The 27,135-nt window shown below is 37.2% G+C and overlaps 1 protein-coding gene across 2 annotated transcripts in view; it reads right to left on the reverse strand.

Annotated features, from left to right (window-relative positions):
• PPFIA2 (PTPRF interacting protein alpha 2) overlaps positions 1-27,135 on the reverse strand; it is a 101,653-nt gene that overhangs the window by 32,857 nt on the left and 41,661 nt on the right. For both annotated transcript variants that reach the window (XM_053464959.1, XM_053464958.1), the window contains exons 4-7: positions 16,668-16,769; positions 15,905-16,069; positions 6,126-6,200; positions 378-491 (exon numbers count right to left, since the gene is read on the reverse strand). In XM_053464959.1, the coding sequence (XP_053320934.1) occupies positions 378-491; positions 6,126-6,200; positions 15,905-16,069; positions 16,668-16,769 (456 nt within the window). The remainder of the gene's footprint in view (positions 1-377; positions 492-6,125; positions 6,201-15,904; positions 16,070-16,667; positions 16,770-27,135) is intronic.

A 27,135-nucleotide genomic window follows, 5' to 3' on the forward strand; every position in this document is an offset into this window, starting at 1 on the left:
GTCGAGGAAGTGGACGGGAAGCAGTTTAGTTCTCATGGCCTATCCTGGCCACTGGGGATTTTTTTTATCCCGCTTGATAATAACAAAACATTAATCTCAGCAAGTGTAATTTTACTGGACTCCAAATTTTCAATTCAGTCCTTAACTTTGTATAGCCTCATACTAGATAGACAGAGCATCTGTACGTCAACAAAAGTGGTTGAATTCAGACTCCTTACATAGTGCTTCCGAGATACAGGGATGTAGGATGATCCCTAATATATATATAAAAAAAATTAGGGCTGATTTTGACATTTCTGGACAATGTCTACCTTAACATGTTGTAAAACAGAACCATTCAGTATAATCCTTGGTTATAAATCTTTTAATACATTTACCTTATCGTGGACCTTCTGCCCCTGATCCATTCCTTCAAGTGTTTCCTGTTCTGACCCATCTCCTGGTACTATCTTCCTCTGTATGTGGGCATTTTGTTCTCTTAATGCAACAATCTATAAAATAAAATGAAAAAACAAAAAATAACAAACAGACGTCAGCAAGATATTAATAACATTCAGAATTGTTACTGTATATTCTCAGTTTATACAATAGAAGTACATTTAGTGGAAAATAGTAGTAGCAGGTTCTGGTAGCCATACATGTACACCGACTCTGTGTCACACATACATACATGTGAACATATCCATCCTTCTATTGTGCTGACAAATAACACATGCATCCATGTACAGTTCTTATACCTCAGGCAAATACATAGTCCTGGAATGAGACCACCTGGGCTGGTGTCCACACATGAGAAACATTAAATGCCCACAATTATCAATGCAATACAGTATATCTCAAAAGGTTACTTACATGTGCAGTATGTCATTACTTTATTCAGTAACCAATTTCAATCCATGGTAAAGCAGCTAGGATTCTTAATTGTTTATGTTAAGAACGTGTAGGCCTCCTACATACATACAATTCATTGTTTGTTGCTGAATCCCTCAATGATATGTGTTTGGTTTAAAAGCCTCGGTTTTAAGATAAGCTACTCTTATGGAAGAATATTTCTGAAAGCACAAATATACCACATTATAAAATGTGATTAATCATTCTTCCCAGGTCTTCTACAAGAGAATCTTCTTCTAAGAGTAGACCGCTGGTTCTAAACATGGGTTGCAAGCATCTGTGTCTCGGACACCTTTGTCCCTTGGCCATCAATGATAAATATGAAAATGTTGATAGCACCAACAGTGACCAAGAAGCACTGAATTTAAACAAACTATGAACATTCGACAACACATAAATATCTGCAGGCTTTATTGTGTGCCAATATATCTATGTCAGACTTATAGAACACGTTTAAGAATGGCACGGTATTAACAGACAAAATTTAATTCCACATCTACCAAATGATCCTTCACTTTGAGCTCAACTTAACAGTGGAGATCTGTGGGGCAGATTGAACTATTCCCACATGGGAGAAGACGAGTTTGATGTTGATATACTGAATTTGGTAAATTGCTTTGAAGACAGGCATCATTTCAAGTATATACGGACAGATTATGTAAAGTAGATTGAATCAACACACTGTACCCAGTGGGATGGATGAACTCACAAGCTACGCTCATAAATTTAAAATCCGCCTTCACACAAACAGAAAAACACTGTTCATACTTTCAGCTTTTACATGCAACATTCATTCACACATCCAATGACCTTGATCTTCTGATACCCCCCATCGTACACTCATTAAAGTATGGTTTTCACCCTTTATTTTCCAAAAGTAATAGATACAGCAGAAATGAATATGTTCAACTTAGCCTGGTTTACAGTGGGTTCTAAACTCTTTATCACTTATCTTTGAATTGCAAATATATACAATAATGAAAGCCAGACCCTTTTTATTTTTATTAAACAGATTTTTCAGAGTTTTAACGTCACATCATAAGTGACACATTAACCAGCGCGCAGTTTCATTGGAATATGAAAAGTGCCACCCAAACGACTTCTGGCATGAACGTTTTGATTAATAGTGCAAACAGAAACATAATTCTGTGCTGACCACTGGGATCTTTGGAAATACAAAGGATTAAAACAAATCTAGTTGAAGAAGTCTTTAATACTCAGATGCCCTACATTTCTTTTTTTCCCCCAGATATTGAGTTTTCAACCTCCTTTGCAATAAATATACTATTACATTACACTGTATCTTATGTAACATAATCCTAATATTGCAATGGAATGTTACAGAAAAAAAAATCAGCAAAAATATTCAGGATACGGTACGCAGATAAATGCAGGCATAGTGATTTAAGGAGTACAGCTAAAAAATATGCAGTTTCAGACTTTTAATCTTAATAGAAATAAGTCAAAGTGTACATTACATCATAATTTGCTTTCGCTCTATACATCTGTTAAAGTGCATTTCTGTGTGCTTCCAATCACTGCTTACCTTAAGGGTGCAGCACATGTCCTACAAGTAAGGACACCGGTACAGTATCTACAGGGTTAAATGGGACCTCTCCCTTTATTTTTCTTCTTCTGACAATCACCAGTCTATGGAATTTTTGATTACGCTGCTTCATAAGTTACATAATTAACTTGTCCTCTTTCAGCAATAGATGTTAATAGTCATACTATCATACCAGTCCGGCTTTTATTATTTCCAGTAAATTGGCATTCCATTGTATCATCTTGTAATTAGTTTCCGCAGGTAATCAAACTACTTAAATCCTCTGTGAAGCAGAGAACATTCCTCCAATGAGGAGCTCACAGAATAAACATCTTGACTTACAAGCAATAGCAAATCAGTAGCCATATACATAGAAATGCACCCAAAACTATCTCCAGTGGCATGGATAAAGTCTGGAATGTTTCTGGATCCTTGAGTATGCGTTTGCTTACTGGGAAAATACTTGCATACATCTCACACGGTGGGTAATGTTTGCAAATCCAGATGATGCACAGCAAGGATCCAGCAAATAAATAGTGCATTATATCATAAACAAGGATTTTTTTTAAAAACAAGGCAAAATCTGATTCTTGGGGAGACACATGCAATTGTTCTGTTTTAATTATTGGCAGAGCCTAAAAAAACGGTAGAGAGTTAATTTAAGTCTGTCCTAAAAATACTCTGCAAACATTTTGTGTAGTGCACAAAAAATGTTTCTCAAATACATTGGGAGTCTATACACTAAAATGCAGAGATGCCAGGACAGTGTGCAGGAAAGCTGTAGTGTCAACTCCTTGACTTCACTATCCAATATGAAGTGAGTTTCTGCTCCAAGAACAGTTTGGAAGTGAGGGAGTCATTTCTCCCTTTAGTAAAGAAACCATACATTAAGCCCCTATGAAACTAAGCTAAATCCTCCATATAATGCACATAGGACCATAGATTTGGAAATTATGCAAAGAGCCCTATATTAGGGACTTGGTGTAACAAGGACATTAGGCAAACATTGTTTATGTAAAATGCACATTAACTATATTCTCCTTTTATATGGTTTCTATGCTGTCTCTTTCTTTTCCCGCACTGGATTGAATAATGCACACTGAATGTGTTAGCTACAAAACATTTTGTATTTTGAGGATTTGTTTCTCCACTTTTACAAGCCCTCCCCTGCGAATGAAATTTATAGGTTTACAATTCTAAAGAACAAAGAATAGGTTGGCGATCTGTGAACAGCACTGGGTGCCAGACAGTCTTCTTTGTTAATGAACTCTCTAAGAAATGTAAATTGAAATGTACAATTGTAGCTTCTCACAGAGTAAATAGACAAGAACAGATTATATATTTTATATTATACACACATATACACTATATGGACAAAAGTATTGGGACACCTGACCATTACACCAACCTGGACCTTTATGGACATTAATATGTAGTTGGTCCCCCTCCCCCTTTGCAGCTATAACAGTTCCCACTCTTCTGGGAAGGCTTTCCACAAGATTTTTGAGTTTTTATGTGGGAATTGTTGGCCACTCATCTAGTAGAATTTTTTTAGGCCAGGCACTATTGATGGATGAAAAGGCCTGACTCTTAATCTCAGTTCTAATTCATTCCAGAGTGTTAGATGGAGTTGAGGTCAAGACTGCGGGTCAGTCAAGTTCTTCCACACCAAACTCTTTATGTTTATGTCTTTATGGACACTGATGGAAAAGGGCCCTTCCCAAATGGTTGCCACAAAGTTGAAAGCATAGCATTGTCCCAAATGCCTTGGGATGCTGAAGCTTCTTCACTGGAAGTAAGGGGCCTAGTTCAATCATTATCTTTCTTTTACAGTTGGCACAATGCAGTGAGGCAGGTAACGTTCTCTTGGCAGCCGCCAAACCCAGACTTGCCCATCAGACGGACCAATAGAGGAACTTGATTCATCACCCCACAGAACACGTTTCTACTGCTCCAGAGTTCAGTGGTGGGGTGCTTTACACCACTCGATCCAACTCTTGGCATAGTACTTGGTGATGTGAGGTTTGCATGCAGCTTCTTGGCAATGGAAACCCATGCAGTTTATGTGCTGATATTAATGTCAGTAGAAGTTTTAGCTATGGAGTTTCAGCTATGGAGTCAGCAGAGTGTTGGTGACTTTTACGCACCACGTGCCCCCACTCTATGACTTTACTTGATCCTCCGCTTTGTGGCTGAGTTGCTGGTGTTCCTAAGCGCTTCCACTTTCCAATAATACCAATTACAGTTCACTGTGGAATATCTAGCAGGGATGAAATGTCACAAATTGACTTATTGCAAAAGTGGGATCTTACCATAGTACCACAATGGAATTCACTTAGCTCTTCAGAAGCAACCCTTCTTTCACAAATGTTTGTAAATGCAGACTGCATGGCTAGGTGCTTGATTTTATACACCTTTGGCAATGTGTCTAGCTGGAACCTGAATTCAATAATTAAGAGGTGTGTCACAATACTTTTGTCCATATAGTATGTGTGTGTGTATATAATGTAAATATGTACATAAATCAGTATAAATTAAATATACTCTAGAGAAGACATGGAACAAAACTCTGTATGCCCAACATTTTTGGTATTCATTCCAAATCCAAAACACTGAAAGCTGAATTATTGTCTTGCGTTTTCAAAAGTAAATACATTTTTACCATTCAAGGTTTGCTCTATTATACATAATTTGCGGTACTCTTGTAACATTATTTTAAGTGTTGCAGGAAATGCAGTTCTTAGTTTGTTTTCCATCATTCAACAAATGCCAAAAGCTTGTACAAGTAAAACTAGAACAGGGTTCCCTGACCTTACATCTAATGACAGCTACTTATGTATAATTTAGTTATTGGAAAACTTCTGTGTCTTTGCCAATGTTTGTGCAATTCTGTGTACTTCAGGTATGGATTTTTAGCTCCCAGTATGTGTCATAGCCCAATATGTGCTCAGCAACATCTCCTGACTACAGTAATACCACCCAAACATAGGTTTGTTAGGTTGGTTGGAGGCTAAAAGGCCACATTTGGGAATTTTGACATCTGGCAATCCTGTGCACATATCCTATTTAGGGCATCTTTGAGGCTGGCCAATTCAATTCATTTATGAAGCTGACCATCAACCATATATTTTTGAAAATACCCCAAAGGGATGTAAAATGCTGGCACTTTAACTCTTTCCATGCACTAATTCTACCACCAGCCTTTGTGGTAGTAATTTAATTTACAATTGGGGATTGGTTTAAGTAAGGCTCTCTGTACAAAATTAGAATAAGGTGATACCCTTTCTTGCACCAGTATTCATGGTAATGTTTAATTCTGTGTGATTAACTTAGAAGATAAACTTTCTTATCACCCTAATTTACTTCCCCGTATTGGGTATATTATTTTGTCTCACATCTTCCGTGTTTCAGACTCCAATTTCTTCTATGCATTTTAAGATGACATTCCACTGGAATTTGCAATTTCTATACATTTTAAATATATTTTGCGACTGGCAAGCAGTGATTACTCTTCTTCATCAATGTGAAACGGGACTTGTGACTACATGTTAAATGTTAAACACAAGGGCAGATTTTACAAGCTGATACATTAGACATGTCAACAGTGTCAAGAGATGTGATACAGAATTGAACGGCAAAAGGGCATAACAGCGACAATTATAGGGGATAAAGCATTTTAATTTTTTACCTCCTGGTTGGCAGCAGCTAGTTCTTCTTCCAGTGCAGTGACTCTTTCTAAAGAAACCCTCAGCCGTTCCCTTACCTGGAAGAAAAACCAAAATGTCCAGTAACAATTTCTATTACGCGTCTAATCTTAAACTATTCATGGAACGATGGCAGAATGTAGCACTGTATGCAGATGTTTATAGATAAATGAAAAAAGGAACACTAATTTACAAATGCATTGAAATATTACAGTCTGCAAAAATATTTGTTATGATAAAGTTAAAAAAACAGTCATTGGTTGATATGAGCTACAGTAGGAAAGAAAAAAATATACAGATCCAGCTGGTGCTTAACTAAACTCCCATAACTCACATTCAGTCTTGTACTAGAGGCAAGCTGACTGAGGATCATGGGAGCTTAAACAGATGGAGAACTACATGGTGACTAGACTACGTCTAAGATTGAGAACAATAAGATACCATACACCAGCAAAAAATCTACATTTCTTATTATGTCTAAATCCAGGGAAAGTTTAACCACAATGCATACTTACATTGTTACATCACATGATAAATTTGAACATGAAACTAGCTTGTTTTTTTTTCAAATGATTTAAATAGAAGAAAAACGAAAGCTTGCAATAATGGGCCAAACCAATCCAAAATATTATGCCAAAGCACCATTGCGTTCCATCTGATTCATTTGCAAGAAAAGTGTGGTTTTCTACATTAAAATATTTAGAACAAAATATCTAACAACCAAAGATAAAGCATGTATTGAAAATTCTACAACCGATACAATCCGGGTGGTGGAGCACAAGCTCCCATATTAAAGAACTGCTAACAGCTCAAGATAAAGCTCCTATAGAATATTATATCCCTACTAGGCCAGCATCAGTTACAGGGATCAGGAGCAGCACCCCATGAATTACCAGTAAATCTCTGGCTGTTTTCATGGAATGATGGATTGAAAATATCTAGTGGATAACATATGAATGCATTCTTTCAGCTTTTGAAATTCAACACTTTAAACCAGGAAAATATTAACAATGGCCGATCGCATGCATGTCCACAGGAACACTAGATGAGGATGTAGACACAATGTGGGTCAACCACACCGCAGCACAAAATCTAAAGCAAATAATAAATCGTAAAACCTCATATGTCAAATTAGCCCCTTCTAAGGTGTCTTCGTGGTGCAGGGCAGGCAACATTTTGACCTACAGCAGGCCGCCGGCAGACAGCACCACATACTGCAGCGTGCCGCCAGTGACTGCATATGCCCAGCCACATGCCATGTGATCATAAATATGTAGTGTGCGCACATATATAGCCGTCGGCTACACTTATGTCATCAGGTGGCCGCTGGCCTTAAAGTGCCACGGCTGCCACTTCATCGCCAGTTTGGCCCTGTAAAATTGTACATGTACAGCATATGGAAACACATTTACTTGTTATGCTTTTCACAGATGTGTATATTCTGTAGTATTGCATGAAAGTTTTCAGTATCTTTAACCATATTAGGCATAACAAATCTGGATATTTTGTGAAAAGTAATGTATTAAATATTAAACAAACATGTTTGTATTAGTTCCTTAGTTCCTTTACCCTCTGTAAATTAAACATCTTACATACAAAGAAACCTGAGAGAAAAATGGCTGGGGATTGTTAGCAAGGGTAACAGCTAAATGTTTTAGTTTTGTACATGAAAGGCACTAAATGGGTTAAGGAGTAGCTAAATGTAATTATAAAAATGCTCAAAGCAATTAACACCAAATGTAACTGCTAATTTTCAATTTACAGCGCTGTTTGGGATCTGGCCAGTCTCATTAATCTAGAGGGATTTTACTTGTATTAGTATGGAAGTACATTGGCTTCAACATGAACTATTGCCTGTTTAGGATGTTATCATGACATCCGGACAGGCAGGACAGAGCTGTTTTTTTGCACTCAACCTTTAAGGACATTTTATGCAGTACAACTAACCATTTTTATTCATTTCAAAGGATGTAGTAAAAGTAAAAACAAATTGGTCCCCTATAAACTCCCCATTGTGGAGCCACACATGGTTTTCACAACCAGTTCTCTACCATATTTACAACTCCATATAAATAACGTCTACTTTTTAGGACTGCTTAGTTTACATAATCATATAGACAGTTGAATCCACAAGAATGAAAAAAAATGAAAACACCTTTGCAGCAGTGCTAGAATTTGTAATCTGCCAGTAGGGTCTGCCCATCAGAAACTGCCTTTTCCAAACTTGGGATTTTTTAAATGTTGTTTTGTGAGGCCTATGTCTCATTTGGGAGCATTTAGGAGCCCACCAGCTCAAAATAACCCCCACAAAAGCATTTTTTTCTTATTTTTCCTATTTATGATTTTATTAGCAGGTGGGTGTGGCTAGCTCCTAATCAGTCTCTGACAGATCAGCAGCACTCACAAAGGATGAATGGAGCATCATGTTCATTCAAAAAAATAAAAAGTCTCGCTTTACCGCATTACACTCATTCAGTGCTGAAAAAACATATTTTTTTTTACTTATTATATATATGTACTGTATATAAAACTGCACTTTGCTGCAACGCTGCACGGGGAGCCACCAGGTAGCCATGTGTGCAGTCTCAAGATTATCACCGTTTTCATTTATAAGATCATATAAGAACTATTTTATTGGACTTTTGGAGGGAAAATCATTGTAAATACAAAAGATAAGAAAAAAAGGATAATTTTAATCTCTGCCAAATATTGTTACACAATAACTAAACTGTGTTGCTCTATTGGTATTGTCTTAATCTATGAAAACATGGAAGTCTTTGCAAAAGGGAATATTATTTATGATATTACTGTCTTGATGGTAACCAGCTACCAAACTTAGCTGTCTGCAAGACTTCTTGAACTATTTTGTTCCTCTACCATGAGACATCCTTTGGTTTAGTACCTATATCCACAATCACTGCAGTTTAAAGTTTTTAATCAATATAATAAATAATGAAAACACAAACATGAAGGAGAAATAACTCCATGTTAATGCAAGCTTGTTCAACAAATAGTGCCAATATTAAGACAAAGCTGTACGCTTTTCAAAAGAGCTACAATCCTTTGCCGATTCACTGCCCTAAAGCAGGGAGAGAGACCGTAGCAATTTATCTATCCCATTTTATATTCAATGGTGCTTATCAGTTCAGTGTTGGCCTAGGTGAGTAAGTCCATGTTGAATGGAGTCCTGTAGGGAACATACATTTAGATGCGACAATTATTTACACTATCTTTTTCTATAACCCAAATGTATATTGAAGTAAGCACATTCTATTTCGGTACACATTTTTCTTTAAATAACATAGCCAAGAAGAGCCTCATCGGAATAAAACCTTTTGAATACAACCCATTGCAGGAAGCACTCCCAACGGACCCCCAGTGTACGATACATATGTGAATGCAAACCTCATAACCAAAGTGGGAAAATGTATGAAAATGTATCAAAATATACATAATGGCATGTCTGAAAATCAGAGTAAAAAAAATCTTCCAAAAAATCTAAGCTGAAATAGAAAGGTAAATTAGGAACCATAGCACAAATTATTTTTCATGTTCATGCCATCAAAAGCCTTTTATGGAGGACATGATTCCACTCACTAGAACAGCACAAACTCTATGATTTCAGTTAAAAATTATAATGTAATGTACAAATTTGTCTGCCATTTGGCAATGTAATTACTTGCTGCTAGGCACGGTATGCACAATATTGCATTTTTTTAATTTTATTTTTACATTGTACGTACCAATTTTCAGCGGCCTAGAAGGAAGTCATTTCCTTTTATGCCGCTAACTTCCTGCTGGGAATTATAACTAAAAGAGCTCAAAAATTTAAAAGAAAAATCCTTTATCCTGACTTTAAATAACAGTTTAGTAAGAAAGGGAGAACGAAAACTAGATTTCCCCCCCCCCAAAACCTACTAAAAGCCGAAGTTCTAAAACCAAGGTTTTTCTCCTTTGAAAAATTTGCTTATGACAAAATGCTAATTTATATGTAATCTATTCAAATCTAATGAGTTTAATACAGTGCTACATATGCTCCTTTTATCACATTTAATAACACTTTATATTGTATCTGAGGTGATTCTATTACACTAGTAGAAATAATGTTTTTTAAAAATTCTACCTTTTATTTAGGAAATTTGGGGATCTCAGTTACTGTAAACTAGTGGTTCTAATAGTTCTACATGTTTTAGGTTACAAAGTAGTGCTCATCAAATAAGTGTAAGAGTGCGAGAAAGTGTGATTAAGATTGGGAGAGTGTGAGTAAGAGTGAGTGAAAGTCAAAAAGCAACAAAATGCAAATGAAAATGATGATGATAGCAGGCAGGAGTTTTGCTTTACCATTGTCAATGTCTGCCTCAGTATATAGTGATGGAGGTTATGGTGTACCCCCACCAGTGCCTGGCTCAGTATACAGTGATGGGAGTTATGCTACACCACTGTCTATGTCTGGCTCATTATATGATAATGGCAAGCTTAAATTCTACAGGGGATGAAAAGATGAACTGCATGTTTACAACAGTGATGCCACAATAGCCTAAATAGATTTACTTCAAAACAGTCCTGCAGTGCTTTGTAACTACTGCATATTTTGGACCTAATTGTGCTGTCTATATTTTTTCTTTGGAGAACACCAATATGCCGTATTTTAGGTTGTTATGGCAATTGAATAGATTTTAAGGTTGTTATTAGTAACTCCTCAAACATATGCACTGGTTTCATAACTGTGCTAAATATATCTTTTCTCTTTCCTAATGTTCATGCTTGTGAAGTCTAATTTACATAGTGCAGATAAGTCAAGCAGATATACACAAAGCACATGCTGTGCTTCTCTTAAACAAATTACCGTATTTGCTCGATTATAAGACGACCCCGATTATAAGACGACCCCCCAAAATCAAAATATTAATTTAGGAAAAAAACAAAAAGCCTGAATATAAGACTACCCTATAGGGAAAAAGTTTTACCAGTAAATATGAATTAATGTAAATTATTTTCATGTTTAATAAAAGCTATGATTGAGAAAAATATATTTTTTAAATTTCCTTTTATTTGCCAACCTGCCCCCCCCCAGTTATGCCACTCTGCCCCCAGAAATGCTTTATACCCCCCTATTTGCCACTCTGCCCCATGATATGCCTTATACCCCTGTATGCCACTCTGGCATATAGGGGGTTAAAAGGCATATCATGGGGCTGAGTGGCATATAGGGGGGTATAAAGCATTTCTGGAGGTATATAGGCATATCATGGGGCTGAGTGGCATATAGGGGGTTAAAATGCATTTCTGGAGGTCCAGAAATGCATTTTAACCCCCTATATGCCACTCAGCCCCATGATATGCCTTTTAACCCAGCATGTACTGGCTGCCTTGGCTTGATAGGAGTGTGATTGCTGTTAGCAGTTTGATATATATATATATATATATATATATATATATCAAACTGCTAACAGCAATCACACTCCTATCAAGCCAAGGCAGCCAGTACATGCTGGAACCTGGGGATGATAGCAGTGGGATTACAGCCTCCATATGCCATGCTACAACCCCCACCCCCCTTACACATCCATGCTATCACACACACACTCATTCACAAACATTTAAATACTCATTCATTCCATTAATCACACACACTTCACACATACTCAAAAACCCTCCCCCACCACCTCACCTGAACTGCAGATCTCCCACTCGCAGACTTCTGCAGGGGACCGGCTGTAGCAACTTCTCTGGCCCCGCCCCCAGAGGAGGGAGGGGGGAGATAGAGTTCTGTGAGGACGCTGCAAGCTTCCTGCCCTGCTTCTAACAGAAGAGACGCTGCTCGCGACCGGTAAGCAGCATTTTTTTGGGGTCTGATTAGAAGACGACCCCGATTATAAGACGAGGGGTATTTTTCAGAGCATTTGCTCTGGAAAAAACCTCGTCTTATAATCGAGCAAATACGGTACTGACCATAATATGAATCCAAGGCAGCTGACATAATTGCCATTTAACACCTGCACAATACTTTCATTGGCATTGCATGTTATTATGGAAATTAAACCATCTATTCTTTCATGTGATCAGTATTCATCCTAAAGGCAGATATCTATTGGAAGATACAATTTTATATAAAAAAAATAAATCATCATTTATTGCATAGAGATGCTTATTCGTGCAATTTATCTAAGGACAGCTTTGATGCGTAATATTGTGTGCAATTTATCTAAGGACAGCTTTGATGCGTAATATATGGTTTAAGAAGTTGATACATAACACAATAAAAGCACAGTGCTTTCGAAATGGATGACATTTTAACCGCTGAATGTCATCTCTTGCAGGGCCAAAATAAAGATATAGAGAGCTCGCCAGTGACCTGTCCATTAACAGAAATGTACAAAAAACAATAGGTCATCCTCTGTGACTGAAAGAGTGAATAAGGATGGGATTCTTTACAGTAAGGACACTAAAGGTATAGAATTCACTACCATGAGAGGAGGGGCCATCAAATGCAATGGATGCCTTTAAAAAGGGTCTGGATGGATATATATATATATATATATATATATATATATATATATATATATATATATATATATATATATATATATATTAGAAAAGCAGAACACATGGGGCTATAAATAATAAAATAAACATTCATCATTTAGAGCTTCTAGATTTAAGGAGGAATAAAGAAGGAACATCAAGCTCTGCGCTTCTATTTATCTCATACATGTACTATGATGCACACATTACCTTACTGTTCACCCACTGTGGATGTTTGTCCTACTGTAACAGTTTTTCTGGATTGTATTTGTGCAGAAGGTAGCTTCTCTTACCGTTATGCATACTGCTTGTCTCGACTGTACCTTACTGTCACTGTGATATTGTGCTTTGTCATGTTTTACTTGCAATAAACGGAGAATTGAAAAAAAAAAAATTAAAAAAAGAACTTCAAAAATTAAAAAAATAGCTTAATAGATTAACTTTTGCCTTCTTTTGGATTAAAAAGTGGAAGGATAGGTAGAAGGGTTTAAGTTAGATTTATGTCTTTTTTCAACTTAAATTACTATGTTACTACCTTGGTGTTCTAGATACAGGCCCTCCTTTTCTTATGATAAATGTAGTTGTTGCAATCTCCATGACTGCTGACAGCCTATTGGTGCCACATATCAGCTGAGAAATACCGGTATATCACATCTGCTTTGAAGCTAAGTATGCACAAATACCGTCTAAAGCAGGAGCATAGCATAGGTGGCTGGAGTGCATGGAAGCCTTGCATGTCTACATGGCATGTCTACAAATATTTGAAATATGCTACACGGGGTTAATAAGCTTGAAGTTATATATATAGAGCACATCCACTGTATAAAATATGGCATTAAGGTATCAAATAAAGCCATTTATAGATTTTTACGTTTAAGGTTTTGTGCAATTGCTATTGATATAGTATCAGCAACTTTTATTACATAAGTTTCCCTTAGAATCCTTTCAAGTAATGGATGCAATGGATTTTAGAGTGTTAAAAAATAACTATGTTAAATCTGCGCAATGAATATGAATAGAAAACCTTTCGGGACCTCATTAGATCCCAAATACACAATGCTGTGTTGTCTGATCTACCCACGCACTTTGAAGAATCATATAATTTGCTTTCACCAACCATTCATCATACCTTTCCCCAGCTATTTTGGTTATGTCCCAAAGACAAATATTAGCCTTTAAAAGTAATATAAGTGCACTTTCAAACAAAGGAAAAACGAGAAAAACGTACATTCTTTTAACTGTACAGTTCCAGGTCTCTATTTCAAGCTAAAGGGAAAACATATCTTTCATAAAATACAGTACTATAAACAGAAATGCAGGTAAGCACTGATAAAACATTGTTTTCTTTTTCATTTATGCTTCAATAAACTTGCTTTATCTGCAGACTTGGAGACTTTCATTGTTGTTACTCAGGTAATATTGAGTGAATATTCGTGCCCCGATAGCACACTGAACCAATTCTTTATGATAATGCTAAAGAAACCTATTCCTCCATAGACTTTCAGAGTATAAAGGTTTGGGTGATTAAGGCCATTGTGCCATTATTTGAAAATATTGAAAAATTAGAACAGTTTTTGAAAAAGCGGCACAATACTTTTGAAAATAAATTTCCATATGATATTAGTAAGGAAACAACAGTAGTAATTTCTATAAAAAGGCTAGGATAGTAACCAAGAGAATTAATAAATTTGACCTGAATATGAAGTCAGCCTAATCACTAGCAAATAGAGAGCTTAAGTTATATTATTCTTTGGTGTGTAGAGATATAAAGTACTGCAGTGTCATACAACAAGATCGGGCATGTTGTATGCAAGCAGCCTTGTGAAAATGTAGTGTCTAGCCTCGCCCTTGTTGATTTGCCATACTTATTTTGCTATTGCCCTATGGTTTTAAGGAATTATCATGTACATATAAAAGCCGCGCTGCCGCTCTGTGTCCATCTGAGTGACGACAGATCAAAGACCAAGGTCTTACATGTAATGCACAACAGCAGCTATTTTGTGGACATAATGCAAGCCAATGATATAATAAGAAAACAATTTTCCTGATGACATCACTTCTCAGGTAGAAATCGGTCACAGGCGATGTTATCCTACCGTGACTACCTGATATGTGTTTTCTATATGTATGCTTGCTCTGAATTCTCTAGATTGTAAGCAGGGGGCTGCTTACCTAGTGCAGTGGTTAGTCTGGGAATTCTATGTTTGCCATACTCCTGTAATCATCATATAGGTAGGGGGCTCCTCAGAGGTTTCAGGAGGATCTGGATAGGGTTATTGTTTACCATAAGGCAGTATGATATGGCATCAGGGTGCATGTCCAGTGGATTGTGGAGAACAAGAAACACATAAAATGACTACCGCGCAGCTGTCTCAAAACACAATGCATGCTAAAACTTATTTTTATCACACTAGAGATAAAAAAATGTTTGGTAGGAGTTCACCTTTAATCACCCAGACTGATTATTGAGTGTCTGTGGATTTAATCTTAAAAGCAGAACCTCGTTAGCGTGGCTAAAGTGGTACAGGCTAATGTAGTGAGGGAACTTAAACATGCACTGGATATACATATGGCCAAGGACTGATTAAGACTTTTTTTTTTAATAAAGGGCCCTATTCACCAAAGGGAGAGGATTTCTTTCAACTCCCTCACTTCGCTATTCTTTAGGTAGGGCCAACCATAGCAAATTTCTGCAGAAGGAAGGGCTGACATGGCCCTGCATAATGCATAATTCAATGTGGAAGGAGACTGAAGGCATTGAAGTAAAGGTGGTTTATTGGAGCAAAATGAAATAAAACCATGTTTTTCTTTTTTTGGTCCATGCTAATTTGCATTAATGTGTACAACACTGTATTAAATGCTAACAGACTTCTTAAACGGAAATACATAATCTGTATATGTTACGTATATGGCTTTTGATTTATTTAAAAACTGCGTATGGTTTTCCCTTTTAGGCTTTGCAATTGTAACTTTTATATATAGAAGATATAGAATAAGAATATAGATAGTTTACACAGCAATGTGATTTTAAATATGCTTTCTACAGAGCCAACCAATCTCTTCTCGCAGGAGAAGCTCACTCCAGCCAAGTTTAGTGGACCACATTAAAATGACTGACCTTTTTATGAGCCAATATAGTATTACATCTAAGTCACCCAATATTTCATTTCCTCGATTTCTCTCTAGTAATGGGAAGTATTGGCATAAAAAAAACAACGTGTCAAGCACGATTTTATACCTTTTCATCGAGTGCTTTGTGGTGCTCAAACAGAGATTTAAGGGCCTTTAGAACTTCAACTTCACTGGACACTCCAGAAGGGGACTGAGCCTGTCGTTTTACCACTGTCATCCTTAGTGACCGTTCGTGTCTTGAGACGAGACACTCCAAATGCTCCAACAAAAGCTGTTCAAAATAACAGAAATGCATGAATAGACATATGCTCTCATGAAAGGTCATGATTAGAAGAGACTAATTAATACCTTCTCTGCATGACTCCATTTAGAAACTAGAGGCTGCAAAAATTCTGTTTAATCAAATAATGAGACTAATTAAAATGATTACATTAACCATTCTGACTCTTGCAAACTCAAAAAAAGAAACAGCCCTTCTAACAAGAGCAACCATATTGCTACCCACCAAGAGCGAGTATTCATAGATCAGTCTAAATGGCTTCTTACACCTTCATAACTTTTATAAATACAGTAACAAAAATACAGCTGTTCGGGGCACAAGTGTTTCAAAGTATGGTGGAGGGAAAAATAATCCATGCCAAGATGAAGATTGACTGTGGTATGGGGGACATTTGGGGGCTTGGTTGCATGTTCTTGGTGGACCTTTGTAGGCTTACTTTCAGAGGCTTACTTTGAGGGGCTTTCTGAGGCCTATTAAATAGGGTGCACTATTAAGTATTACCCATTCTCAGTTGTATTTTACTGAAAACTATAAAGACCCAAAGGGGAAAAGCATACTCCAGACACCTTGTCACATATGGTCCACTTACTCTGGTATTGTTCCTTTCTGCTTTCAGTTCTGCAATCTCTTCTTCTTTCTCAAGCAGCTGTTCCCTGCATGCATTTAGTTCCTTTGTAAGTGCAGCAAACTCCTGGAAACACAATAGGAAAGGTTTAATATTATAAAACAAATGATTCTGTCTAAGCAGAAGAGTCAAAACCCATAACATGTCACAACTTTAACAAAAAGCATATCTATGAGATGTTATAAATGTATAAAGGCCAGGAACCAGATAAAATCCAGGTTATCGTGTATTCATGAAACAATTTGTTAAAGTCACGTAGTAATGGACATGCCAGCATAATATGAAAAACTTACAGTGAGGAACCAATTAAAGAGGAGGCCGGTAACCCAAGGTTCTCCGCTTTTGGCAGTTTGGGTTGAGGTTTGTGCACCCGGGCAATCCTTTTCACCCACTTTATTCTACAACTATTTTTTCATTATTTGTTAAATCTGAGACTAGTTTCTTAAGTAGATATTTTCGTTTTTGAATACTGTATAGAAGTGTGGGAATAGAGTATTATTAGCACAAGCGGACTTATCTTTAAAGGTAAATTCACAGCGTAAATCTGACGCATGCTATATATTTGACACTGAAATCACAGAGATTTCGTCCCTACCCCGGGTGTTCAAATGTTGGCTGGTATATAAGTAATCTGTATGTTTGAGTAACTGGGTAACGAAGTCAAGCCTTGGTCATCTTTCATTTCTGATTCTCAAGCATATGGCATTTTTTGGTAAATGTCATTAACATCAAATATTCCAATAGACCTGAAAATCTTCAGTTTACACAGCACAGCTTCAAGCAAAGCCCATTTTTGTATGATTACTTTATGATTATTTTTACAGGTGGTATACTGGATTGTAATGGTAATCATAAAACACAGACACGCACAGCCATACTATAGTCATGAAGTTCCATGGTGTAATTATAGGTTTTTAGGCACACATTTTCATGGAACATCATGAAAGTTGTAAAGGGTTAAAAGTGCGTGTTGTTTTTCTGTGATTAAACCTTAAGGGGAAAGAATAAAAGGTCAGATATTTGCACAAAAAAACTAGAGAATGCAATTAGTGTTGTAAGTGGAACATCACCTTTCACAAACTCCAAGTGTAAGACTAGATAGTAAAATAATAACTGTGGCATATTTCAGTTCCTCGCGACGTTACGGGCTGTTTGGTATTTCTATTAAATCACACTGGAGCCTGGATAGATTTCCAAACAGATTTCTGACACTGACGAAAGACATTTCCCCATCCTTGTTTGTTGTTCTGTGTTACGCAGTAGTATGTGATGCTAATGGCCTCTGCTCTTACATTTGCCTTCCAGAAGTACATGAACCGAGGGAATTCTGTCATCCATAATCATTGTTTCTAACAGCAATGCTGGATGTTTGGTCATAGTTTACAAGCCCAAAGGTAAAATCCTCTGCATAGCTAATGGGATTTGACAAGCCCAACTGCACTCTTAAAGTTTGCACATAAGTTATTCAGCAGGCAAGCCAGTTACGGAACTAAATAAAACCCGTAATTAAGAGTAAAGAAATGAGATACATCTTATATTTTGTTGTATGGTGTCATATACAATAATAATTTCACACGTCATGTAAACAACCCGTTTCTTGTATAACAGTACAAATTTTTGTTCACTTATTTGCACTGTTTATTTACGGTTAATTTACCTTATTAATATTATTAATGCTACCCCTTCCAGTTCTCGGTTGACTCTTGGCTGGAAGGCAAACAGTTCTCCAGCTCTTGCGAAACTATAATTCTCATTGACCCCAGTTGAACAAGGCGTAGAGAGAGTTGTGGCCCAGCAGCAGATCTCTGCCTTAGAAGGTATTCATCTTTTCTATGCTACTAATGAATGATGGTGTCCCAGTACAGGGACACGCCAGCATCATATGCAGCTTTGCAATTTTTTGTGAAGTCTGCAGAATGCACATTTGACCCTTTGCCCACCCCTGGCTATTTTCGGTGCAGGAGAATGCCTCTTGTGGCCAGAAGTGGAACTACAAGTTAATACAGCAATAAAAATAGAATTTTTAATCGTCTGAATGTCCAAATTAGAGAAGACAAATGGGTGCATGTTCTCTGTAAAGCCACCCTAGTTTGTAGGCAGACATTGAACACCGCAAACAATTGAATACCGAATGCATATGTTTACACAGTCCCACAGGTTACAGAAAAATTGCAATCAATGAAGATGACCTATTTACACAAAATCAACTTTTTACACTCAATAAATTATCCTATGCTTTATTACCCCAACACTTATTAAAGTTAAGCCAAAGTGATGATATGTATGCTGTCTCTCTACTGGTACTAGAAATATTTTTGACCTGGACTTTTGGAGAGAAGGCCTGCTGTGACGCATCTAAACTGATTTATATAGGCATAATATTGCTTTTTGCTTTTGGGATATGTCTGCACATTTTTAAAGTAGGAGCAATGCCATTGTTTAAACAAATGGCTATAATACTTTACATATGCTTACATTTTCTCACGCTACCTGCTGCTATAGTTTAGCAGATACAACCCGTGCCCCTTTTCTTGCCTGGTGGGCTGTTAAAGAGATATAATTGCACACCTTTCTTCCCTGCTGTTCCCGACAGAAATAAACCACAGAGAAACTCTGCAAGACTCAGAAGGGCATAATTAATTATGATTCTGGATGCAAAAGTAATTCTGGTGCATAGTTTGAAAAGTAGTTCAATTTCAAATAGTTATGAGTTAACCATTTTCAGATGTGACATCAGAATACTTTTTATGCTTTGCCCCTGTGACCTTCTTTGTCAGGAATTAAGTCAATCCACCAGGAGCAACAAGACCTTCTCATGGAGGAAGTAGTTTTATCTGCTGAATTATAATAGCAGAAACAATTAGATTGCATATACTTCCCATTACTGCCTCTAAGTTTTCATGTAAAAATGGAAAATTATCTTGAGTTTTTGGAAACTATAATAGTTACCCCCTTTCTAAATCTAATTAAAGTCATTTTCTGTGCTCACAGCACCCATCCTAAACAGTTTCCATGACAACAGAAGTTTCTTAAGAGCATGTTAATGTAGGAGCAAAATTATTGGAAATAATGCCCATCTTTTATATCTGCATTAGTCATCCTAAACACCATATGTTCACTAGGACTATTTCTAAAAATACTAACAGAACTTTGTCTCACCACAAATACAAATAATATTTTAATGGCGAGATTACAAAACAGACTGAAAAAGAAACTGCCTACTAACAGAAATATAGCCTATATCTAAACAAATATATAAGTATGGTTTTTTTTACGCAGTGCACCTCTGTATGCTACTTTTGCATGCAAGTTGAGCCCCACTAAGCTGTAGCTTTTGCAACCTTGACCGCAAACACAGCTCCTGCACCACAACCTGGTGACTTATTGACGTGGACCACTGGGATATGCTCTGATATTCCAGTATTCTACCTCAACAGATCCTGTATAAGTATATGTAAGGTTTTGCTTAATGGAATAAAAGAACTTGTCTTTGGATGTCCCATTTTGGTCACTTGAGATGTTGGGTGGTATGATATTGCCTTGCTTAATTTTGATAAATATGACAAGACATACACAGAGTGAAACAACAGAAATCAATGTAAAATTCCATACCGTTTCCCCTCTTATTCAAGATGCCAACATTATTATTATTATTTTTTTTTTGTAGGAAATGTGAACTATAAAGAGATCGAAAAACTGAGTTAAAGGAACAAAAATGGAAACGTACAAAATATGTATACCCTACCATTTGGGATGGTAAAGCCTTTAAAGTAAGAGAGATGGTGGGTATTGTGTCGAATTTCCCCCGGGAAATACACATTTTCCGAATCCAATTATTTCATAAGAATTGTTGTTATTCAATATATTTTAATAATGCTATGAAGTCTTAAAGCCAGCAACGTTACAAAGCAGGCTCTTACTGCTAGCAATAGAAGAAACATAGAGCGGGATCTTTTTGAATACAAAAACCTCTACTTTATGATATAATCAGCACTCATACTAGAAGAACACCTAATTAGATGGAAGAAAAGCTCTCATTTTAGAGTCCTTTGCCATTTGTATTGCGATGAACAAATCTATTAAACCTCAGACACACTGAGAAGATCGCTGTTTATTATGTCAGCAGAAGGAAACAGGACTAAACTAGAATTTCATATAGTAAATGAAACAAAGAAACAAACTTTATATTGATACCCAGAAGAATATTTTAAACCATCCTCTTAACCAAAAGTGCATCCATTGGAATTTTGAAATGAGTTGCAATATACCTGAACACTGTGCCTTTTTAGATAAAAATAACCTACAATTGTAAATTCCTTTTAGCCATACATGTTTCTGGGCTTAAGGAAAGTAGTCCCCAATGAAAAAAAAAAAACTACTCCTATCCCTTTGACAAGAGGGAACTGTAAGGAGCATTAATAACATCAAATCCAACTTAAAATGCTGGGTTCGATACCAAAATCATACGACTGCTGGGTATAAAGCCGTTTGCAGCGAAACACGTCTGAGTGAAATACATTCTTTGATTAATCAAAAGAAGTGAAAATGAAAGCAAGAGAAATATTCAAAGGAAAAGGTCCAACTCGTAGAAGGTGGCAGCAGCAGGATGCTTTTTCAATGTTCAGCATTATGGGACAAGGCAATCAAAAAACTGTTTATTTTCTAAAACATTCTCTTGGTATAATGGTGTCAATCTGTTGATGCACGTAAGAAGGAATTCTACAATTGCTTACATTGGTTCATTATAGGATTGGCAATGAGGCTATGGGAATAGCCCATAAATATGCATGCAAGAATGACAATCCATTTAGGAAGCATGCAGAATTTTAAGTTGGTGTTTTCCGCTGCTAACTATACAAATTGTAATTGTATCAAAGGAAACCTAAAGGTCCTGAGCACATAATCCTAACAGAATTCTAAAGTAGACTCCTGGTGCAAAGGGAATGGCAATACTTCACAAACTAAAGTTTATTTGCCACTTCCCGCATCCCCCAGCTACTTTCCATGTGGGAGATTTATTCCATCATACACACACATATCCCTGTATGTGATACAACGTATCCTCCTGTGAGCTCCACAGCTAGCTTGTAGAACATGGGCCAAGATCTGAGCCAAGCTTTAATAAGTAGCAAGAACCCTGGAACCAAGGAAAAGAAAAGCAGCTGTAGGGATGCAAATTCTTCCTTTTTCCCCCAATTTGAACAATGCATATAAAGGTACTTTATTGGAATGTCCCTTTAAATCTTATTAGAGAGCTGAATGTTAGGGAAATTCAATTTTCTATTGAATAACGACATATATTTGGGCAAAACAATATAAAGGGACTCTCAGTTAATTAAAGTGCATTTGATGGCTGGGGGGTCCCTTTATTTTCAGATAATAAAATAATAGCATTTAAAAAACATACAGTTCTTCACATGACAATATACAAGGATGACAAAGATGCGGCTAGACTTGGTTTGAAGGAGTTAACTACATCATTTTTGTAAGGGTTGGCAAAGAACAATACTGAAGGAGAAAGGCAGGGGAGGGAAAAGACTTGCTGAGACAGAAGGACATTTCATTGACTGGACAAGGGTGCAGGTGCTATCACTAACATCCTTCCCAAGGGAAAGGATACAGGAATAAAACAAGCTTCAACAAGTCATACCATCACTGGAAAGTCATGCAGAATAATGCAGGTATGGTATTTCCCAAAATGAGAGTCTATCAGTCTCAATCAATGAAGTATTTTTCCTTTGAAGGGGAGCGGCACCGGAGCACTATGAGAGCAGAAAACAATGTTTAATGAAGTGGGAGTCTCTCTCTAAGGTGCATGAATGAAAAACACAATGAAACAGTCTACAACAAATCTACTAATTTCTAACACACTTTGTGAATTGAAGAGCAAGGTATGTGATGTTTAAGATTTTCACTGCAAGAGGGTGCTAAATTATATATATATTATGTACAGTGAAACATGGTGTTAATGTTACCCCATGTTGACTCATCTGAAAATCACAGCATAAACCATATAAATCCAGACTAAGCCAGGAAGAGGTAAACATGTCACATTCTGACTTCACTATGTATTATAAAGGATCATCCCCAGTGAGCTTCTTCTGCAAGAAAGTCCATAGTGACCCTGTATGATGCATAGTAAGAAGGGACAGTTAACTACCCCTGACAACCCCCCATCAGGGCCAAGCCTAGGGTCACTGAAGTTTATGGCACTCCTGGGTTGGTGTGGTTATGGGTGCTAAACTCCTCCCCTTAACACTTCTAGCCGCACCCATTTTATTCTCCAAGTAACAAGTCACCCACTTGTTCACGGTGGATATTTTCAGTTTCATGCTTGCCCTTACACACAAACATACTGGCTGACACTAGCCCTTGCAGCTACATACAGACCTTAGACACAGTTGCTCTTACGTACACACACTTTCAAAATACAACACTCTTCTCATTATCCCTACTCTTTCTCACTTTTTTCTCCTTATCTCTCCTATTCTTTATCTATCCTTATCGCCCCGTTCTCTCCTTTTTCATTATCCCTTCCCTTTCTCAATGTCTCTCTCCTTTATCCCTCCATTTTCTCTTTCATTTCTCTTTTCCATTTCACTCACCCTCCTTTTCTTCTCACCTTTCTCATTCTGATTGTTAAACCCTGTAGTGGGAGGGCGAGGTCTGCTTCAGCGCTCCCTGACAGTGTGCACAGTTTTAGTACGGAGCGTTGGGATATGACAGTTCTAGGGAGTTTTGAAGCAGAGGTCTGAAGTGACAGACCTCCTTCTCCATTAATTGTGTGCCAGTTAGAAGGAAGTCCATGATCTCCCCAGCTCTCTCCTGCCTGGACACCTCTAGCTAAGACCATCTCTTGTGGCTCCTGGACACTGTGCACCTCTCCCACCCGCCTTGGTGCAGCCCTGCCCTCCATTATAGAAGAAAGAGTATAAAGTACTGTGTGAGTAGCTTAATATGCATTATTCCAAAAATGAAGGTGTATTTGCTGAATCACCCCATGTATTTGCAAAATGGACAACATGGAACTTAAAGCTAACTTTTGCATTTTAAAGCAGGTATCTGCATATATATAGGCTGGAGCGTGATGAGTGTTACTGAAAGTCATTTCATTTGTTTAGCTGTGCAATATGCACTGCCAGATCAGCTGTGACGCTTGCCAAGGCAGTTCCTTCATGTTGCATAGTGAAGTCACCGAGTTGAAATATGAATTTACTCATTGTTTAGTGTATTCACTTCACTGCTATTTGACTAGTTCTGATTTGGTCATGAGTTCCTCATTCTAAGAAAGACACTAATGCATTCTCCAATAAATGGAAGTCATATCCAATTGGGATCAAAATTAGGGTAGGAAATAAACTACATCTGAATTATATTAATTTGCAAAATACTTGCTGTGGGCTCTCTTTTGGCTAGGGGAATCTTTTTTCCATTTTAATTTTGCATTTTTTTCCAGAATTATTTTAACATACTTGAGCAAAGTTAATAAAGCAATTAAAATAATCCCCTGCAGACAAAATGTATGATATTTTTGAAAAGTTGCAAAAGAGCATCATCTGTCAATCATAGTATGGGTAGTGAGTGAGAAACTGCTTAAATCATTGAAGTAAAAGTATTGTACTTAACAGCTGCAGCATTACATTAAGGAGTAACTTACAATTTAAGGCTTAAAAAAGCAAATGTTTATTTATTATAGTGTATGTTCAAAGAAAGAAAGAAAAACAAAGTGCTAGCACGGATCTGTGCCGAGGTATTAGAGTTTGACAAAAAGTAGGTTTTATATCCCAAGAACCCCAGTGAGTTAATCTGATCTTAAACTGAAAAAATTGAAAAAAAAATGTTCATGGGTGATATAATTAAAAAAACAAACAGAATACACGTCTAAAGTTCTTATCTTCCATCTCTATGCGGTTAGCTCAGGTGCAAACTACTTCTCTATGCAAGATGGATCAAGTCACTATGTACTGCAATATGTGCCGATGCCGTTTGCAGGGAATTGTTTTTCTATTTAGGGCAGAGCTGCTACATGCCTACCAGCTTTAAGATAGCCAAAGAGTAATGGTGGTGGGTTTGATATGAGGGAAGAGTTTATCAAGACTATTAATAGCTATTTATGTAGGAGTGTATTATGCTTCACTTACACAATATCATTTATAAACATGGTGAGTCTATTTAAACCATTTGACTGTTATAGCTGTGACAAACTCATACCTAGTAAACACGTTGAGCTCCTAGAAACCAGTGATCTGAAGACTAAAGAAGAACTGTCCCTTCTAACCAAAGACACTTGTGTGATATACAGTTCTTAGGAAACTGTCGGATGTGTTTTAAAAGGGACAATCTACTCCCCACAACAGTGGTGTCTTTTTAAAATAAATATTGGAATGCTTTTTGCATTTTCGCCAATGCATATTATTGTGCAAAAAAATAGTAACAGTAGTTGGAATATCTCTGTCTCATATTCACCCCCCCCCTCCAGCTGCCACTACTAAAACCAGAAAACTTGTTTAAGTATACTTTATGCACAAGGCCAGTAAGCAGTCCTACGGAAGTCAAGTGGAGCTGGGCTTCCATCAAAAATATAAAAGTTAAGCTATTCATAGATACCTAGGGAAACCTTGTGTCCCATTTACTGGTATAACAGTAGATTATTATAACATTATTATAACATGCCAAAATGAATTGTAATTTTCAAATGTTTTTTTTTTCATTTGTTCCAGGAAATCTTTATGGTACGGAGGCTGCCGTTGTAAACGGTGGGATATTTTGGGTGACTTTCCCTTTGTGATTAGGGGTTTTACTACCAGAAGTGACTTGAACTTTTTTGCCATTTTTTCCACGTCTTTGTTCAACCAAGATCATTCCTGGGAACTCTCTGGGTTTTGCCTATAGACTCCAAGCGAATCGCTGCCTCTCCAGGTCTCCTTGTCACTACGGGAAACTCCAGGTCACAGGAGTAGGGTAGTGACACTCCCCACACACTTCCCCCAAATGGTGTGTTGCCATCGAGGTCACTCTGACCTCCTACCTGCATCCAGCATGGGGAGCTTCGGGTAGCCGGATACAGAGAGTTTCCAGATATGACCATAATTCCCCTTTTTCATGTTTAATGTAACCAAACAAATTAGGGATCTCTCTTGGAACTAGACGGTATCCCTTATAATATTGTGATGAGATCAGTCAAGTTCATTTTCATTTTATTACATTTTTTATATTAACTTTTTTTTATTAATGTTTTACATTTTTTTAAATTTTTTTTAGAGGGAGAAACACACCTCCTGTTTTTCCTATGATACCTATTGCTGCTGATCACAGAGTGATAAGTAAGCATGTCTTTACTGCCCTGCATTGCTGATTGCAGTACCTATGATCAGCTCATCTGAAGTCTCGGGAGGGTCAAGAAAGACCCTCTGGGAACTTATTTAATGCACAAAAGTCTGTTCAGACATTCTCCTTTATTCCATTACACTGTGTCTGTCAGCGTGAAGCTAGCAGCGCTGCAGAATCTGATGGCGATATATAAAACAATAAAAAATAATAATAAATGCTGGTCCCTGCTGATTGAGGAGACCCCAGACTGTCCAACAAGATCTGTGAACGTTGTCTATTATATCCTACGGAATATAGACCACATTTTAAAGGCCATAAATGGGTTAAACGTCACTGTTGACTGTTTATGGTAATGCTAGTGACATCCTGCTTTCCAAAGAAATCCTTTCTTTTATCAGACATAAGAATGTAAGATTCTAAGCCATTCTATTGTTTACCAGAAAGTGGTATGCTAAGGAGTCAGGGTGCTTGTCTGTAAATTGGACTAGCTAGAATATATATACAACACAACTATTTAAAACAAATAAAACCAATTTTAATACAATACTGTAAGACTACAGATTCATTGGCTGGATGATGTTCACTTGTATGAGCCAGTAGTTCCTACCCTGCACCGATGAGATATAAAAAGATCGAAAACAGCTGTCTGTAGGTGGAACACAAAAGCTCATGCATTCCAACCCTACATTGTGCTCAAAGGCTGTGCTTGAAATAGCAGACATAAGCAAATGACGGAGCCCGTGTAATCAAAAAGGTGACATACCTTGTGCCATATTGACATATTTTGTCTCACTTGCCAGACACTGTACAATGGAGGACTTTTGTCACTTTTGACCCACCATAAGCTACAGAATGGTTGGCCGAATGCGATACAAGTAATAATTTTGCTAGGAGTTCATTCTAAACAACCACACAAGGCATCTCTACACTCATCACCTAAGAAGTAAAGTACAGAAGGACTGGTGGAGAAAGATTTGAACTAGTCCAATTGAGCATAATGGGTAGTAGAGGGATACCAAGGGTTGGTGCCCTCTACTGGATAAGAGAGTAAAGTGTAACTGGGTCAGGTAAAAATCTGTCTCTTTGTATTATGACAGCACAG

Source organism: Spea bombifrons, chromosome 4, assembly GCF_027358695.1.
Source record: "Spea bombifrons isolate aSpeBom1 chromosome 4, aSpeBom1.2.pri, whole genome shotgun sequence".
Lineage (NCBI taxonomy): Eukaryota > Metazoa > Chordata > Amphibia > Anura > Pelobatidae > Spea > Spea bombifrons.